At 42.6% G+C, this 20541-nt stretch overlaps 1 protein-coding gene across 1 annotated transcript in view; it reads right to left on the bottom strand.

Annotated features, from left to right (window-relative positions):
- Positions 1–18659, bottom strand: part of AP4E1 (adaptor related protein complex 4 subunit epsilon 1) — a 71483-nt gene extending 52824 nt beyond the window's left edge. The window contains exons 1-4 of the mRNA XM_075858003.1: positions 18491–18659; positions 10928–10999; positions 8625–8748; positions 7806–7879 (exon numbers count right to left, since the gene is read on the bottom strand). Of these exons, the coding sequence (XP_075714118.1) occupies positions 7806–7879; positions 8625–8748; positions 10928–10999; positions 18491–18616 (396 nt within the window). The 5' untranslated portion in view covers positions 18617–18659. The remainder of the gene's footprint in view (positions 1–7805; positions 7880–8624; positions 8749–10927; positions 11000–18490) is intronic.
- Positions 18660–20541: the final 1882 nt, after the last annotated feature.

Raw genomic sequence — 20541 nt, 5'->3', positions numbered from 1 at the left:
TAGGCTGTGAAAATGAATATAAACATTTTTTGTCCACTAAAATGTTGCATTTTTACATTTTCACAAGGGATAAAGGAGAAAAAGTCACCCTAAATTTGTAACGCAATCTCTCCCGAGTACGACAATACCCCACATGTGGTAGCAATTTATTTTTTTAATAGAAATTAATTAGCCTTTGCAGGACTGATCCTTTTTTGCTTTTCCATTTTAGTTTTTCACTCCACGCTTTTCAAACGCTATAACTTTTTTATTTTTCCATGAATTGAGCGGTGTCAGGGCTTATTTTTGGCAGGACGAGCTGTAGTTTTTATTGGTACCATTTTTTGATCACCTTTTTATTTAGAGCTTTGGTGACCAAAAAACAGTGATTTTGCCATTTTAAATTCTTTATTTCTTACGGCGTTCATAATGCGCTATAAATGACAATTTAACTTTATTCTGCGGGTTGGTATGATTACGGCGATACCATATGTATATACACCGTGTTCCAAATTATTATGCACATTGGATTTAAGTGTCAAACATTTAATTATTAGTTTTTCAATGAAACTCATGGATGGTATTGTGTCTTAGGGCTCTTTGGATCATTGTAATTAATCTCAGACACCTGTGATAATTAGTTTGCCAGGTGTGCCCAATCAAAGGAAAACTACTTAAGAAGGACGTTCCACATTATTAAGCAGGCCACAGGTTTCAAGCAATATGGGAAAGAAAAAGGATTTCTCTGCTGCCGAAAAGCGTGAAATAGTGCAATACCTTGGACAAGGTATGAAAACATTGGATATTTCAAGAAAACTTAAGCGTGATCATCGTACTGTGAAAAGATATGTGGCTGATTCAGAGCAGACGGGTTCGTTCAGATAAATGCATAATGAGGAAGGTTTCTGCCAGACAAATTAATAGGATTAGGAGAGTAGCTGCTACAATGCCATTGCAAAGCAGCAAACAGGTATTTGAAGCCGCTGGTGCCTCTGGAGTCCCGCGAACCTCAAGGTGTAGGATCCTCCAGAGGTTTGCAAGTGTGCATAAAGCTATTATTCGGCCACCCCTAAACAATGCTCACAAGCAGAAACGGTTGTAGTGGGCTCAGAAATACATGAAGACTAATTTTCAAACCGTGTTGTTTACTCATGAGTGCCGTGCAACCCTGGATGGTCCAGATGGATGGAGTAGTGGATGGTTGGTGAATGGCCACCATGTCCCATCAAGGCTGCGACGTCAGCAAGGAGGTGGCGGAGTCATGTTTTTGGCAGGAATCATGGGGAGAGAGCTGGTAGGCCCCTTTAGGGTCCCTGACAGTGTGAAAATGACCTCTGCAAAGTACGTAGAGTTTATGACTGACCACTTTCTTCCGTAGTACAAAAAGAACCGTGCCTTCCGTAGCAAAATTATCTTCATGCATGACAATGCACCATCTCATGCTGCAAAGAATACCTCTGTGTCATTGGCGGCTATGGGCATAAAAAAAGAGAAACTCATGGTGTGACCCCCATGTTCCCCTGACCTCAACCCTATTGAGAACCTTTGGAGCATCTTCAAGCAAAATATCTATGAGGGTGGGAGGCAGTTCACATCAAAACAGAAGCTCTGGGAGGTTATTCTGACATCCTGCAAAGATATTCAAGCAGAAACTGTCCAAATACTCACAAATTCAACGGATGCAAGAATTGTGAAGGTTATATCAAAGAAGGGGTCCTATGTTAACATGTAACTTGGCCTGTTAAGTTTTTTTTGATTGAAAGAGCTTTTGATTTCTGTAAATATGACCTCCTGATGCTGCAAATTCAACAAATTACCATTTTAGTTCTCTTTACAACCTTTAACCCCTTCCCTCTTTGGCCAATTTTGACCTTCCTGACAGAGCCTCATTTTTCAAATCTGACATGTTTCACTTTATGTGGTAATAACTCCGGAATGCTTTTACCTATCCAAGCGATTCTGAGATTGTTTTCTGGTGACACATTGGACTTTATGTTACTGGCAAAATTAAGTGAAAAATTGCAAAAATTAAAATTTTTCTCAATTTAAATGTATTTGCTTGTAAGACAGGCAGTTATAACACACAAAAATGTTGCTAACTAACATCCCCATATGTCTACTTTAGATTGGCATCGTTTTTTGAACATCATTTTATTTTTCTAGGACGTTACAAGCCTTAGAACTTTAGCAGCAATTTCTCAAATTTTCAAGAAAATGTCAAAATGCTATTTTTACAGGGGCCAGTTCAGTTGTGAAGTGGCTTTGAGGTCCTTAGATATTAGAAACCGCCAATAAGTCACCCCATCTTAAAAACTGCACCCCTCAAAGTATTCAAAACAGCATTTAGAAAGTTTCTTAACCCTTTAGACATTGCGCAGGAATTAAGGCAAAGTAGAGGTGAAATTTACAAAGTTCATTATTTTTTTCCAGAAATTCATTTTGAATCCATTTTTTTTGTACCACAGAAGGTTTTACCCAAGAAATGCAACTCAATATTTATTGCCCAGGTTCTTCAGTTTTAGGAAATATCCCACATGTGGCTCTAGTGTGCTACTGGACTGAAGCACCGGCCTCAGAAGCAAAGGAGCACCTAGTGGATTTTGGGCCTCCTTTTTACTAGAATATATTTTAGGCACCATGTCAGCTTTGAACAGGTCTTGTGGAAATAAAACAGTGGAAACCCCCCAAAAGTACCCCATTTGGGAAACTACACCCCTCGAGGAATTTATTTAGGGGTGTACCAAGCATTTTGACCAGCCAGTTTTTTTGCAAAAAAATTTGGAACTAGGCCATGAAAATCTACATTTTTTCAAATAAAATGTAGGTTTAGCTAATTTTTTTTCATTTCCACAAGGACTAAAGGAGAAAAAGAACCATAAAATTTGTAAAGAAATTTCTCCCGAGTAAAACAATACCCCACATGTGGTCATAAACGGCTGTTTGGACACACGGCGAGGCTGAGAAGGGAAAGAGCGCCATTTGGCTTCTGGAACTCAAATTTAGCAGGAATGGTTTGCGGAGGCCATGTCACATTTGCAAAGCCCGAGGGGACAAAACAGTGGAAACCCCCAACAAGTGACCCCATTTTGGAAACTACACCCCATGAGGAAATTATCTAGGGGTATAGTGAGCAGTTTGACCCCACAGGTGTTTTGCAGAACTTATTGGAAGTAGGCCGTAAAAATGAAAATCTACATTTTTTCAAAGAAAATGGAGGTTTAGGTATTTTTTTTTTCATTTCCACAAGGACTGAAGGAGAAAAAGCACCGCAACATTTGTAAAGCAACTTCTCCCGAGTAAAACAATACCCCACATGTGGTCACAAACATCTGTTTGGACACACGGTAGGGCTCAGAATGGAACTAGCAACATTTGGATTTTGGAATGGTTTCTGGGCGCCATGTCACATTTGCTGAGCCCCTGTAGTACTAGTACAGTGGAAACACCCCAAAAGTGACTCCATTTGGGAAACTGCACCCCCTGAGGAATCATCTAGGGGAATAGTGAAAATTTTGATCCCAAAGGTTTTTTGCTGAATTAATTAGAATTAAGCCATGAAAATGAAAAATATTTTTTTTTTCCAACAAGATTTAGTTTTAGATCAACATTTTTAATTTTTACAAGGAATAGAGAAGAAAAAGCACCCCAACATTTGTAAAGTAATTTCTCCTGAGTACAGTAACACCCCATATGTGGTTATAATCAGCTGTTTACGTATATGGGAGCATTCAGAAGAAAAGGAGCGGTATTTATCTTTTGGAGCGTAGATTTTGCTGGAATGGTTTGCGGACGCCATGTTGCATTTGCAAAACCACTGATGTACCAAACAAAAGTGACCCCGTTTTAGAAACTACACCCCTAAAGGCATTTATCATGGGGTGTAGTGAGAATTTAGATTCTACAGGTGTTTTTCAGAAATGAATACGCAGTGGATTGTGCAAAGTGAAAATTGCAATTTTTCCACTGATCTGCCCATTCACCGCACAATATGTTGTGCCCCTAAAGAATCTTACCCCATAAATTGTTAAGCGGGTTCTCCCGGGTATGGTAATGCCTTACTTGTGAACATAAATTGCTGTTTGGGCACACTGTAGGGCTAAGAAGGGAAAGACCGCCATTTTGAGCATGGATTTTGCTTGGAATAGTTCTGTTTGGGATTTTGCTGGTATTTCCGTTTATAATGTGGTGGCATATGTAATCTGTGCGGAGTATATCAGGGGTATATGTAATCTGTGCGGAGTACATCAGGGTATATGTAATATGTGAGGAGTACATCAGGCTATATGTAATCTGTGCGGAGTACATCAGTGTATATGTAATCTGTGCGGAGTACATCAGTGTATATGTAATCTGTGCGGAGTACATCAGGGTATATGTAATATGTGAGGAGTACATCAGGCTATATGTAATCTGTGCGGAGTACATCAGTGTATATGTAATCTGTGCGGAGTACATCAGTGTATATGTAATCTGTGCGGAGTATATCAGGGTATATGTAATCTGTGCGGAGTATATCAGGGGTATATGTAATCTGTGCGGAGTACATCAGGATATATGTAATCTGTGCGGAGTACATCAGTGTATATGTAATCTGTGCGGAGTATATCAGGGTATATGTAATCTGTGCGGAGTATATCAGGGGTATATGTAATCTGTGCGGAGTACATCAGTGTATATGTAATCTGTGCAGAGTACATCATGGCATAATAAGAGGGTATAATAATGGGGTAAATAATACAATTATCCATAGATGTGTGTTACGATGTGAAGCAATCCGTTATGCGCAGGCCGGCGTCACACTGATAAACGGTTTTCTTTCTTATCCCCCTTTTGTAACACTCTGCACCTTTTGGGGACTTTTTCTCCTTCGTAGTTTGGGAAATATTACTGGGAAAGTTTTGCGCTGGTATAATACGGGCGCCCTCGCTTCCAGCGGATGTGCTATGTCCCTGCCCTTTCCTAGTTCCTAAATACTAAGGCCCTGAAACTGAAGGAATGTTCCCCTCCGGCCTGCGCATTGAGATGTTTTTCATCACCGCATTACTAGGGCCGTAACTTTTTTGTTTTTCAGTTGATTGAGCGGTGTGCGGGCTTGTTTTTTGCGAGACGGGCTGTAGATTTTATTGGTACCATTTTAGAACACATGCGACTTTTTGATCACTTTTTATTTCATTTTTTGGTAAAGGAAATTACCAAAAACAAGCAATTCTGGAATAGTTATTTATTGTTTGTTTTTTTTCGGCATCTACAGTGTGCCCTAAATTACATGTTAGCTTTATTCTGTGGGTCGATACGATTACGGCGATACCAAATTTATATAGTTTTTTTTATGTATTGCGGCTTTTGCACAATAAAATCACTTTTTTTTATAAAATCATTTGTTTTCTGTGTCGCCATATTCTAAGACCCATAACTTTTTTATTTTTGCGTGCACAAAGCGGTGTCAGGGATTATTTTTTGCAGGACGGATTGTCGTTTTTATTAGTACTATTTTGGAGTAAATGTGACTTTTTGATCACTTTTTATAGCATTTTTTGGAAGGAAATGTGACCTAAAAACAAAGATTCTGGCGTTGTTTTTCATGTTTTTTTTTTTTAATGCGTTCACCGTGCGGGATAAATTACATAATAGTTTTGTAGTTTGGGTCGTAACGGACACGGCGATACCAATTATGTCTAGTTTTTTTTTTTTTTACGGTTTTTCCCATAATAAAAGACTTACTATGGGAAAAAAGTCAGTTTAGCTTTATTTTTATTTGAAATGTGTGTGTTTTTATTGTTTTACCACATTTTTATTTACTTTTTTTTACTTTTTTTACTTGTCCCACTAGGGGACATGAGGGCCTGATGCCCCGATCGCTACTCTAATACACTGCACTACATACGTAGTGCAGTGTATTAGCGCTGTCAGTTATTCACTGACAGCAAGCCTATGAGGACGCGCCGCAGGCGCGTCCTCATTGGCTCCCGTACAAGGCAGACTCGGACGCCATTTTCTGGCCACAGCAACCCAGCGATTGCATTACTGGGTTGCCGGACGGGTGAAAATTGAGCGCAGCATCTGAGGGGTTAATCAGCCGGATCGGAGAATAGCTCCGGTCCTGGCAGTTACAGGAGGGTGCCAGCTGTATAATACAGCTGTCACCCCGCGGTGATGGTGCCGGCTCTGCTTCTGAGCCCGCACCATCACTGCGACGTAACTGTACTGCGCTTTGCGGGATGCAGCTCCCGACAGCGCCGTACATGTACGGCGGATGTCGGGAAGGGGTTAAAATGTTTTGATCTCTGTTGTGCACAATAATTTGAAACAGTGCATTTTGAGTTTTTTACTTCTAAAAAAAAATCTGTTATCATTAGTTTTGTTCAATAAAATTCGCATTATACTCCAACGGTTGATGGCTTGAAGATTATACTGACTGTCATTTGCATCGACTATTTAGGAAAATCAGCAAAAAATAACACTTGCATAATAATTTGGAACGCGGTGTAGTTTTTTTTATGTTTTGTGGCGTTTGCACAATAAAATCACTTCTTTATAAAATAATTTATTTTCTGTCACCATATTCTGAGCTGTAACTTTTTTATTTTTCAGTCAAAAAAGCTGTGCAAGGGCTTGTTTTTTGCGGGACGGGTTGTAGTTTTTATTGGTACTATTTTGGCGTACATGCGACTTTTTGATCACTTTTTTATTCTATATTTTGGGAGGGGTGGTGACCAAAAAATTGTGATTCTGGCATTGTTTTTAGTTCTTTTGCGGCGTTCACCGTGCGGTAAAAATAACATTATAGTTTTATAGATTGGATCGTTACGAATGCGGTGATACCAAATATGTGTACTGTTTTTAAAAAGTTTTCATTTTTTTCCTATAATAAGAGACTTATTATAGGAAAAAAAAAATCTTTTCTTTTTACACTTTTGTAAAGCATTTTTATTAACTTTTTTCACTTTCTTTTTTTACCTGCAGCTCTGATCACTGCTAGAGTACATTACACTACCTAGGTAAGTGTAATGTACAACTGTCAGTGTGACGTCACAGTCACTCTGACAGTTAGTCTATGAGGACCAGCCAGAAGTTGGTTGTCTGGCCCCCGGGTGCCATCACAAGCATCAGCAGCCCCCACAATTGCAGGGGGCTGCTGATGTGCTAGAAACCCCCTACATGCGGAGATCGCAATCGAGCTCCGCATTTAACGGGTTAATTGCCGAAATCAGTGGCAACAGTGGAGTGTCAGCTGTGTGAGACAGCTGACATCCCGGTTCCCGATGCACGCTGTCACAGACACTGTCGCCGACAGTGTGCATTGGGAACGGCAGTGACGTCCTGTGACTGACAGGAAGTCTATCAGGAGGCCGTACACGCAGGCCATTACTTGGCCTCCGGTCGCCATGCTAGCCATCTGCAAACCTCACGATTTCATTGTGAGGTCTGCCGATGTGCTAGAAACCCCTAAATTGCGGGGATTGCAATCGATCACCGCAATTAAGGGGTTAATTGCCGAAATAAGCCGCTGATCGGCATACAATGGAGTGTCAGCTGTCAGGGACAGCTGGCCTCCCGGTTCACACTAATCGCCGACAGTGTGCACCAGGAACTGCGCAGTAACTGTACGTCCCCGTGCGCCAAGACACTGGCCACCCGGACGTAGTGTTGCGTTGTGGTGCGCTTAGGGGTTAAGTGTGTTGATCAGTAATTCTCTTTTATCTACAATAAATATAAAATTATGACATAAAAATTCCAGGCTACAGATGTCATCTGAAGGAGCCTAAATAATGTATATAGAAGAATGATCTAAAAAAACAAACAAACAGTAGAACGGTTTATATTACCTTTAAAACAGTATTTACTAGCAAAAGCAGCAACTCATGGTTTTCATGTAGGAATAATGACACTGCCAAGTAGCCTGCAAGAAACAAAGAAGAAAACTTGTATCAAGTGATAAAGATATAACATAGCACAATATTAAAAGCATTTACCCTATGTCTCCTGCCAGATGTCTATGTACCCTCTAACACTTAAATTGAATGCCCACCACTGACATTAGATGGAGTATGGAATGAATTTTACTACAGCACTTAGTACATTAGACATATTCGCATCCACTTGTGTGTAACAGAATCGTTTTAGCCCTAGGTACTATCTAGCCCTGATAGAGGAGAGTATAGATGAAAGGCTGAGAGAGAGATATTAACGTACGTTCCCTCAATTCTCTAATAACTAGACTGTAATCACCATATTATCCTTCCTCTATGACAGAAAATAATTGTCTGGAGGCATTTCACCCACTAGGGTTTCAATAACGGGCACATTAAAACGTTAAAATAATAATATGTACCAGAGTATAGATGGTCGACTCTGGAGGCTGAGATGAATTGCCTGTCTTGGCAGAGTCTACCATAAAAACGCTGGTACATATTATTCTGGTCTTCTGATGTGCCCACTATTGAAGCCATAGTCGGTGGCAATTTGTTTCTTGGCCAAGAGCATTAAAAAGGTTCTAAACTTTTACCACTTTAGGTCCCGCTATTCATCGGATACATAAGTAGAGACAAACCTGCATGTTTCTTAGGGACACATCCCCACAAGTTGTATCAGTATTAAATGTCCTCACACAACTGGAGGATTATTAATAGAAGAATGGTACATACCGACGCGTTTCTCAAGTAGGTTTCCTTGTTGAGCTAATTTGATAGCGTGAATGTAACCAAATGAAGCTTCGTATCCCAGCATTTCACAGTAAATCAGTCTCACCATACATTCCTTCATCTGTCTCTACCATGTAAATACAAGATAAGCGGTAAGATGTGGCTGATCAATAACTGGTCCATCGTACAGAGCAACTCTACTATTAATAAAAGATTTTAACCAAGTCATGTGCACCATATATTTATTTGACTGAAATATTAAATGGATAAATACATTTTACTGTTTATGGCTGTGGGTAAGCAGGATTTATGCAATAATGTAACCACAGAGTTTCATGACCACATGAAAGCATGAGGCCATAGGCCAAGTGCATTTACACAGAACACCAAGTATTCTTTATCATTTATAGTAGGGGTAGATTATTCCTTACAATACAAATATCAGCTGCTGCAGAACTTCTTGTGAAGAGTAAGCTTCCTGTGCACTATTGATTAATTGATATGAAACACCCTAATGATTTTCACAATTTGCAGAAATGAGCTATATAATAATAATAATAATAATAATAATAATAGAGTAGTGACGTTATGGGCTGCTATTCCACAGACAAGAAATTATACCAACCTGGATTCTGTTGCCAGGCTTGCAGGGCAAGGATGCAGCATTTAATATGCCCATGGCCCTTGTATAAATCAAAACGCTCCCACAGATAAAAAGAAAATTTCCAATAACAGAATTTTATTTTGGAAATACAAGTAACATGATAATGGGATGGTTCACTTTGACACATTTGCAGATCTATGTAGCGCCTATTCTGAATAGTTCATATTGATGAAAAACTCTATCTGACTATGGATCACCCGGTGTTACCAGATTGAAAAAAGAGGCATTTGACTTGGTGCCGACAATCTAATGTGTATGGGGACCTCCCAACCTTACCCCAATGATCAGGCATGTTGTATCTACCGGTCTACTGCTAGCAGAAGGATTCCATGAGCAGCTTGCCTCTCTCTCCCTAGGGCTGCTTTAACCCACTAGTGGCTCAGTGCAAAGATGTCAGGAGTGCACCCGCCTCCTTTCCAGCAAGAGGTAAAATAATGGCTCTATAGTCCACTACATACAGTATCATGCCTCTTTAGTGCCTCCCCACCTATAATAATGCCCCCATCGTTTCTCCCTACACAGTATACTGCCCCCATAGTGTCTCCACACACAGTATCTCGCCCCTATATTGCCTCCCTACACAGTACAATGCCCCACATAGTGCCTCCTACACAGTATAATGCCCCACGTAGTGCCTCCTACTCAGTATAATGCCCCACGTAGTGCCTCCTACTCAGTATAATGCCCCACGTAGTGCCTCCTACACAGTATACTGCCCCCATAGTGTTTCCACACACAGTATCTCGCCCCTATAATGCCTCCCTACACAGTACAATGCCCCACGTAGTGCCTCCTACACAGTATAATGCCCCACGTAGTGCCTCCTACTCAGTATAATGCCCCACGTAGTGCCTCCTACACAGTATAATGCCCCCATAATGCAACCATAGTACCTCCCCATGCGGTACCTCACCCCAATAGTGCATCCCCACACAGTATAATCCCCCTATAGTGTCTCACACACACGCATTATATATGACCCAATAGTGCCTCATAAAAATAATAAATACTCACCAAGTCCTGTTCCCACCATGAATGGAGGAGACCCCTTTTATGGTCTCCTCCACTCTGTGCTAGGTGTGGCTCGGCACAGACAGGCGAAATGACGGCACTGCATCGAGCCTATCTGCGTCAAGCTGTTCATGGCAGACGGACAGCTCCAACATTGTATTCCCAGCGCCGCCTGCATCTCATTGAGAATTGCAGTGAAGGAAACTGATGGCTCCGTGCTCCACCATAGCTTTCAACTGTATCCGCGTCCTGAGGACATAGATATAATTGAAAATGGTGCTGATGCCAGTGGGCCCGGCTGATAGGGGGTACAGTTCACCCTATGGTTAAAGCGGCTTTGCCTATCTCCATCGAAAACATGCACACTTGGCCAAGCGGAATGTTTATGTTTATGGGAAGGTCTGGTGAGATAACCGTTGGCCGAATAGAGTGCTTGACCGATAGCAGTCATATGTGTATGCCCATCATTTGCTTTAAGCGGAATGTTTGCTCAAGAGTGTCAGCTCTTACTAAACAGTAGTGGTCAAAGCAATGAAGGACAGAAAAGACAAGAAAATAGTAGATGCAATGAAATACTAGGGAAGATTGTATAGGAAATAATGTGATATATATGAATAAAATGTCATGTTACCAGGGTGGTATTAGGTGAAGAAACGGTTGTTTTCAAGTTGGCAATTTCTTGCTGGATAAGTTTTTCTTCCTCCTAAAAATATAGACCGATATATTCAGTATTATTGGTCTTCATCGAATATGAATAAATAAACAGTGAGAAAAATGATGTGCTCATAACATGAGGTGGCTACCTTACTAGTAAATCATGGTCATAGAATTCTGGCCTGCATGCTTACGCTCTTCTGGCAATGAATACTCTGGAAGAACATGATATACATATAAAGGGGTCGTCCGGGATTACATTTTTCACAATATCACATGGTTTGGCTAATAGAGCCTTACAAAGAATACAGCGGACTGCTACTTAGGAGTCCACTGTATTCATAAAGGGCACGGCTCAGGATCTACATGATTAAACAGGAAAGAAGCGGGATTCTTTGTTAGGCTCTATTAGCCAAACCGCAATACTGTTTTGTACCATTTGGACTAATAGTACAGCGGAACTGTCCCTGTAAAATGCTGCCCTAAAACAGGTCATGATATTCAGGTGATGGATCTGCTTGAAAATTATGACACTTATGTAATGTTTCTATTAAAAAGCAAAAAATAATGACATTATGGACAATCCCTTTAAATCCAAAACACAGACATTTCAAGGAGAGTCACCAGAAGAAATATAAAAGAGACCAATAGCATACTTCTAGTCTAGGTGTGCTCTAATCCTATGCCCTCATGTTTAGAATGTGTCTTGCTTCAGCCTGGTCACAGGGACACAATCATACCTCTCAACTGATGGAGATGAGAAAAACAGGCACATGCAGCAAAATACCGTTCTCATCCATGAAAATGTCGGATTTGGATCCATATTATAACACTAAACTTGAGAGAAACCAGAACATGAGATCATCACAGCAGAGCAGCCACAGCTTTTGGGCCTTTAAATCCAACAATCAAAAAAGTATAAATTTTTTATTTTTTAAAAAAATGCAGATTTTAGTGCATGCTGGTGTTTAAAGGGGTTTTCAGAGTTAAAACTTTTATGTGTTCGTGCTTTTAACTTTGGAATGTGCTTTCATTTGTAATGTACTTACAGTTCCAAAATTGGCCCCATTTCCCGATGCTGCTGTGGGGCACGTGACTAGTGACGTCACTCTTTGCCCACTGTGTTTATCACCCGTATGCCTGTTATGCTGTAAAATTATTCACATTTTCTTCCTGGTATACGACACGTCACTAGTGACGCGCCGTGTATGGGCTGTTCTGTTACAGCCAAAACTCCTATTGTTGCTCTGATTCACGCTCGTCTTGATTACTGTAACTCATTACTAATTAGGGATGTCACAGAACCAGAATTTGGACTTCGGTACCGATACTTCATGTAGTATTGCGATACTCGATACCAAAACGATACTTTGCCAACAGTAATAAAAAAAAGTTCTTCCGTTTTCTGATGTGGGGCGCGTGGTTTGATGAATTTTGAACCTCCATGTGCCTCACATTAATAGTAATTAACCCCATCATGTTCCTCAGTCATAATGGACAACATTGGGTTAATGTATAAGGTACATGATGGGGTTAATTACTATTAATGTGAGGAACATAAGGGTTCAAAATTCATAATACCTTGTGCCCCACATTAGTGAAAGAAAGCAGTTTTTTTTATATTATAACAGCGTAAATATGAATGACGTTATAAATTTGTTATTGCGGTCGAGACAATACTGAATATGTGTATATTTTATGTATTGAGACTATGTTTATTGCAAAAAAAATGTGTTTTTTTATTTAACATGACCTATAATTTTTTAAACTTTAATGTACTGGTATATATATACCAGTACATTAAAGTTTAAAAAATTAAAAAGTAAAAAAAAATAGGTCATGTTAAATAAAAAAAAAACACATTATTTATATATATATATATATATATATATATATATATATATATACACACGCCAGTACATTAGCCTATGTACTGATAGTGCACAGGCAGTTGTTAGGACACACCTAAGTATGCCCTAACAGGAAATATGGTCAGACAGCCCTGGGGTCCTTCAATGGACCCTGGGCTGTTTGCCCATATATGGTACGTCCCTCGATCACGTCACAGGTATTCCCTGTGACGCGATCCAAAGGGCATCCCCCCTTCTCATTTACCCCTTGAATGCTGCGGTTAGCTTTGATCGCAGAATTCAGGGGAATAGCAGCGGAGATAAGAGGTTTCTCTGATCTCCATCGTTATAGAGCGGGGCTGCGGCTGTGTAATACAGCCATTGCCCCGCTCCTGACAAGTGCGCGGACGATCAGCATGAGGTGATGCGGCCGGCGCTGCACTAATGAGCGGCGGTTCAGGCACTGAAAACAGAACATGGGCGTGTTTTGCAGTGCGCCCGCCCGCCATGTTCTGTCTTCTGTGCCGTTCAGCTCATTAGTGCAGCGCTGATCGCATCACATTATGCTGACCCCGTGCGCACTTGTCAGGACTCCGGAGTGGGGCAATGGCTGGATTACACAGCCGCAGCCCCGCTCTCATACATTCACGTGTTACACAGCTGCAGCCCCGCTCATACATTCACGTGTTACACAGCCGCAGCCCCGCTCTCATACATTCACGTGTTACACAGCCGCAGCCCCGCTCTCATACATTCACGTGTTACACAGCCGCAGCCCCGCTCTCATACATTCACGTGTTACACAGCCGCAGCCCCGCTCTCATACATTCACGTGTTACACAGCTGCAGCCCCGCTCATACATTCACGTGTTACACAGCCGCAGCCCCGCTCTCATACATTCACGTGTTACACAGCCGCAGCCCCGCTCTCATACATTCACGTGTTACACAGCCGCAGCCCCGCTCTCATACATTCACGTGTTACACAGCCGCAGCCCCGCTCTCATACATTCACGTGTTACACAGCCGCAGCCCCGCTCTCATACATTCATGTGTTACACAGCCGCAGCCCCGCTCTCATACATTCACGTTACACAGCCGCAGCCCCGCTCTCATACATTCACGTGTTACACAGCCGCAGCCCCGCTCTCATACATTCATGTGTTACACAGCCGCAGCCCCGCTCTCATACATTCACGTTACACAGCCGCAGCCCCGCTCTCATACATTCATGTGTTACACAGCCGCAGCCCCGATCTCATACTTCACGTATTACACAGCCGCAGCCCCGATCTCATACATTCATGTGTTACACAGCCGCAGCCCCGATCTCATACTTCACGTTACACAGCCGCAGCCACGCTCTCATACATTCACGTGTTACACAGCCGCAGCCCCGCTCTCATACATTCACGTGTTACAAAGGCCCGCAGCCACGCTCTCATACATTCATGTGTTACACAGCCGCAGCCCCGCTCTCATACATTCATGTGTCACACAGCCGCAGCCCCGATCTCATACTTCACGTATTACACAGCCGCAGCCCCGATCTCATACATTCACGTGTTACACAGCCGCAGCCCCGATCTCATACATTCATGTGATACACAGCCGCAGCCCCGCTCTCATACATTCATGTGTTACACAGCCGCAGCCCCGATCTCATACTTCACGTATTACACAGCCGCAGCCCCGCTCTCATACATTCACGTTACACAGCCGCAGCCCCGCTCTCATACATTCATGTGTTACACAGCCGCAGCCCCGCTCTCATACATTCATGTGTTACACAGCCGCAGCCCCGCTCTCATACATTCATGTGTCACACAGCCGCAGCCCCGATCTCATACATTCATGTGTTACACAGCCGCAGCCCCGTTCTCATACATTCACGTTACACAGCCGCAGCCCCGCTCTCATACATTCATGTGTTACACAGCCGCAGCCCCGCTCTCATACATTCATGTGTTACAATGCTAAGCTGTGTGGCCGCACAGCTTAGTATCGAAATACATGAAATAACGGTATCGAATGGTTTCAGGGTGCACGGCATCGAAACAGTATCGAAGTTTCGGTGCAACCCCATTATTAATCGGTCTTCCATTCACTAAGCTCTCCAATCAATCCTTAATGCAGCAGCCAGGCTCATCTTTCTGTCCAACCGCTACACTAACGTCTCTACCCTCTGCCAAATAAAGAGTAGGAAAACCGCAGCACTCCAGCGGAAAAATGGGTCATTAATGCACCAACACATCACCTGCTGGGGATGTGTTGGTGAATTAAAGACAAATTTTTCCACTGGAGTCCTGCGGTTTCCTTTTCTTTATTTGGATCTGCTATTTCCTCTGGACTGGGACTATCTTCTGCGAGCACCCCCCTGAAGTTGGGATTTCTATGTGGTCCATATGGTCTGGTTGTGCTGCTATTTATTTTCCTTGTCTACTCTCTGCCAATCACTGTACTGGTTGCCCACGCCATTCAGAATTCAATGTAAACTTATTACTCTCACCCACAAAGCTCTCCACAGTGCTGCACCTCCTTACATCTCCTCCCTCATCTCTGTCCACCACCCTACTCGGGCTCTACGTTCTGCCAACGACCTCAGATTAAAATCCTCCATAATCCGAACCTCCCCCTCCCGTCTCCAGAATTTTTCTCGCGCTGCACCCGTCCTCTGGAATGCGCTACCCCAGACAATCAGATTAATTCCCAATAGCCACAGTTTTAAACGTGCCCTGAAAACACATCTATTTAGACAGGCCTATAACATTCCCTAATCTGACTCCTTCACAGTGCTTTTTATTTAGAAAAACGATCTGTTTTCACCACTTTATTAGCAATTTTAGCTTTATGCTAATTAGTTTCTTAATGTCCAAGTGGGCGTTGTACAGAGGAGTGTATGATGCGGACCAATCAGCGTCCTGCACTTCTCTCCATTCATTTACTCAGCGCATAGGGATCCTTTTAGATCACTATGTGCGGTCTTATACTAACACATTAACAAAACTGAAGTGTTTAGACAGTGAATACACATTACTTCCAGACAGGACGGGATGTCTATTCACAATCCTGGCACTTCGTTAACTTTTGTTTGGTACTTACAGCAGAGCAAAGCGTAATCTCGCGAGATCACGCTCTAAATGACAGGTTACAGCGAGATTACGCTTTGCTCTGCTGTAAGTACCACAGAAACGTTACCGAAGTGTCGAGATTGTGAATAGACATCCCGTCCTGGATGGAAGGAATGTCTATTCACTGTCTAAACACTTCAGTAATGTTAATATGTCATTATAAGACAGCACATAGCGAACAACGCAGTGTCACTATGCGCTGATTAAATGAATGGAGAGAAGTGCATGCCGCTGATTGTCAGCGTCACACTCTCCTCTGTACAACGCCCACTTGGTCGAAAGTAAAAACACACCCACTTGGGCATTAAGAAACTCATTAGCATAAAGCTAAAAATCGCTAATAAAGTGGTTTAAAATAGATAGTTTTTCTAAATAAAAAGCATTACGGTCACCTACATTACAGCGCCGATCAAATTATGTAGGAGATAGGGCACTCATAATGTGCTTGAGAAAGGCTCCATGTAAAGAGCCGAAACGTCGCACAGGGGCTAATAAAAAGCCGTTTTTTCTATCACAAATTGGAGTGCTGTCTCTTATTGGATGAATAGTGAGGATTTGGGAGCAGTGATCGGGCTCCTGGGATGTGCACCCACCTGTATTCCTGACTGGTGCTGCTGGATGGTGGACATTCTGCACTTATAATGTGGTGACAGAGCCTATTTAAGAATTTTTTACACTTTGTTCTCCCTTATTTCCTTATAGATTGTAAGCTATTGCGAGCGGGGTCCTCACTCCTCTTGTTTGAATTGTAAATTAGTTTTGTCAATATGTAATGTCTGATTTTGTCTGTACAATGTACCCCCTGAACTGTAAAGCGCTGCAGAATCTGTTGGCGCTATATAAATAAAAATTATTCTTATTATTACAGCCAGGAACGCGCATGGGCAGTCCCTGGTGTTCTCTCATTTGACAAACGAGAGAACAGCAGGAACCGCGCATGTGCGTTCCTGGCTGTATAAACAGAACAGCCCATACACGAGACGTCACTAGTGACGTGTCGTTTACGAGGAAGAAAATGTGAATAATTTGACCACGTAAGGGTATGTTCACACGGCCTATTTCCGGACGTAAATCGGGCGTTTTTGCCCCGAATTACGTCCGAAAATAGCGCCTCAATAGCGCTGACAAACATCTGCCCATTGAAAGCAATGGGCAGACGTTTGTCTGTTCACACGAGGCGTAATTTACGCGCCGCTGTCAAAAGACGGCGCGTAAATAGACGCCCGCGTCAAAGGAGTGACATGTCACTTCTTTGCCCGTAATTGGAGCCGTTATTCATTGACTCCAATGAATAGCAGCGCCAATTATGCCCGTAATTGACGCGGCGTTCAAGCGCCTGCACATGCCGTTACGGCTGATATTACGGGGATGTTTTCAGGCTGAAACATCCCCGTAATTTCAGCCGTAACGGACGCCCTCGTGTGAACATACCCTAACAGGTACACGGCTGATAAACACAGCGGGCAAAGAGTGACGTCACCAGTCACATGCCCCACGGCAGCATCGGGAAATGGGGCCAATTTTCGAACTGTAAGTACATTACAAATATAAGCACATTCCCAAGTTAAAAGCACGAACGCAAGTTTTAACTGGGAAAACCCCTTTAAGCTGAGGTGGGTGACAAAGCTGGATGACAACCCCATTGATGACCATACGGCCCTGTTCACACTGTGCAGGTTTTGCATGTATTTTTTTTAAGCCAAAACCAGGAATGGAACCTAATCAGAAGAAATAAAAAAAGGAAGGCCTTATAGGTCTCCTCTCCTGTTTGAATTCTGGTTTTGGCTTCAAAAATGTATGCAAAATCTGCATTGTGTGAACGAAGCCTTACAGCACCAAGTATACCTGTTAGGCATCTTGTTTGTAACAACTTTCATGAAAAACTGCTGACAGCTGCGTTACTACAGACGGTGACAATTGCATTTGAGGTTTCTATATCTTGGTCACCTATGGAATCCCATGCACCCCAGTTCTGTGTTTACTAACAATGTGGTCAGCAACCTGTGGAACTACAACTCCAAGCATACCCCCACATGCTAGGAGGAGTAGTTCACAACAGCTAGAGAGCGGGTGTGTTACTATATAAGGGAATTCAATTGTCTGCAAGGATTCAATATTTCCACAAACCAAGCGCACGAATAGTTGTTATCAATGTTTCGATCAATACACTTTATAACAATTACTTCCCATCCAAACCCCTTCTAATAACAAATAAGACACAGAATGGAGCTGCCTAGAGGAGTCCTAAAACATGACAGAGTAGAGCGCCACACATTGATACATGTGCCACACTGCTAAATATATAGAACAGTCATCTCCAACCAACCTAGTGCAAAACTACAACTTCCAGCATGCACCTGGGAGTGGTAGTTCCGCAACAGCTGGAGAGACACAGGTTATAGAATATACTCTATATGTCAGTGCTGTCAGATTGTACAACCTCACTATGAATTATCTAACTGATCCCAAATACTGCCAGATCTATCAGCAGACATTATCTGACGACTGACTGACTACACCCACACCAGCAGTGACAGTACAGCCAGCAGACCGATGTACCTGTCTGGAGCTGAGGGCTGTTATACTCCGGATCAGGCTCCCTAATTTAGAGCTAGGCCCGGGCGCTGGGTCCTGCAGGAGTAGCCCGGGCAGAGCGCTCAGGGTCCGCTCCACAATCTCACTCATCTTCCAGCTCTACACACAACAACAACCGGCATCATCCAGCACTTCCGCTTCTATTCAACAAAACATAACTTTATTCAGGTCTACTTTACTACATGCAATGCGCGCTGTGCTGACACTAGGGGGCGCTGGTCGATCATTCACATCACTGACAGGATGGCTGCACAAGGCTCCTTGCTCAATTCTCCTACCTATTTAATATCTGGAGTCGGTTTATTATTCTGTTTTCTGTGAATAAGAAATTGAGTAAATAAGAACTGTGGATAAGAAAGAGGAAGAGTAAGAAACCAGCTCACAACTGGCAGGGTTGGCTATCGCCTTTTGTGTTGCTGTCTGTGGACCACATTTCCAAAAATCACAAAAAGCCCAAATCCTTACAGACAAATTAGAAAACAAAAATGAAGGATGTCTGCAACTGACTTAGAACAGCGCATCTGCCTATTTATTATTTTCTTCTCATGCACTATACCACGAGCAGTGGTCCGCAGCTAATAGCTCGCAGCCCTCAGTTGTGTGGCCCCAAAATAGGACCACATGCATTGGCTACAATACGTCCGTGTGACAGCTGTAACGGCCGTCACACGGACCTATGCAATTCAATGGGGCCTTTCAGACATGCAGTGCTTTTCACGCAGCGTTTCCGTTGCGTGAAACTCACTGCATGTCCTGTGGTGCGTTATTTGTAGATCACGCACCCATTGAAGTCAATGGGAGCGTGAAAATCACGGACGCACATCCGTGTGCTGTCCGCGATTCACGCACCAGTTCCTTGAAATGCAGAGAAAGAAAAATAAAAAGAGAAATGCGCGCCAACACTGACAACAACCGATGCCACACGGAACAAACACTGATGGCACACGGAACTGCAACGCATGAAAAACGTGTCCGTTTTTTGCGGAGGCAAAACAGAACAGTTGTGTGAATAAGGCCTAAAGATGTGTTTCTATTGTACTCCATGTGCTAAAAGTCATTAAAAGTTCAGCTTTGTTAGTCCAGACACAAAACGAAGTAGTAAAATCTAGTTTTGGCTGGTACATAAAAATGGGTGCATAGGGAGCAGTGTTTGTCCACTTTGAGAGACACATCCGGGTGTATCCGACTAGTAATGTATGAATGCTTTCTTATCTCTTAACCCTTCCCGCCGCAGACATTTTTCAGATTTTCTATTTCATATTTTCCTCCCACTATCCAAAAGCCATAAATTTTTTATTATTCCGTCGATATAGTCCTATGAGGGCTTGATTTTTGCGAGACGAGTTGTAGTTTTTCATGGCAGCATTTATTGTACCATATAATGTACTAGGAAATGGGGGAAAATTATTTGTGGGGTAGAAAATGAAAAAAAAAGTGATTTCTCCATTGTTTTTTACGCTTAGTTTTTACGGAATTTACCATGCAATTAAAATGACATGTTATGTTTATTCTACGGGTCAACATGATTACGGCGATACCAAACTTATATAGTTTTTTCTATATTGTACTACTTTTACAAGGAAAAAACGAACGGAAAAATAAAATGTATTTTGTGTCGCCAAATCTGAGAGCCATAACTTTTTATTTTTCTGTCGATTAAGCGGCGTGAGGGCTTATTTTCTGTGGGATAAGCTGTAGTTCTTAACCCCTTTCCGCACACGGGCGTGACTGTACGTCCAAATAGAAAGTGCTTTCCCGCACACGGGCGTACAGTCACGCCCTGTAGATAAAGCGTGCACAGGAGCTGTGCGCGCTTTATCTTCAGCGGCTGTCAGCTGTTATACACAGCTGACATGCCGCTGCGATGGCTGTTACCGCCGATCGCAGCCATTTAACCCCTTCAATGCAGCTGTCAATAACGTCCGCCGCATTGAAGTGGTTCACAGAGGGAGGGAGCTCCCTCTGTACCCCCCAGCGCCCCCCCCCCCGCGATGGATCGTGCGTGGCGATTGTTG

This window comes from Rhinoderma darwinii, chromosome 3 (genome assembly GCF_050947455.1).
Source record: "Rhinoderma darwinii isolate aRhiDar2 chromosome 3, aRhiDar2.hap1, whole genome shotgun sequence".
Classification (NCBI taxonomy): Eukaryota; Metazoa; Chordata; class Amphibia; order Anura; family Rhinodermatidae; genus Rhinoderma; species Rhinoderma darwinii.
This window is presented reverse-complemented; position numbering and strand designations above follow the sequence as displayed.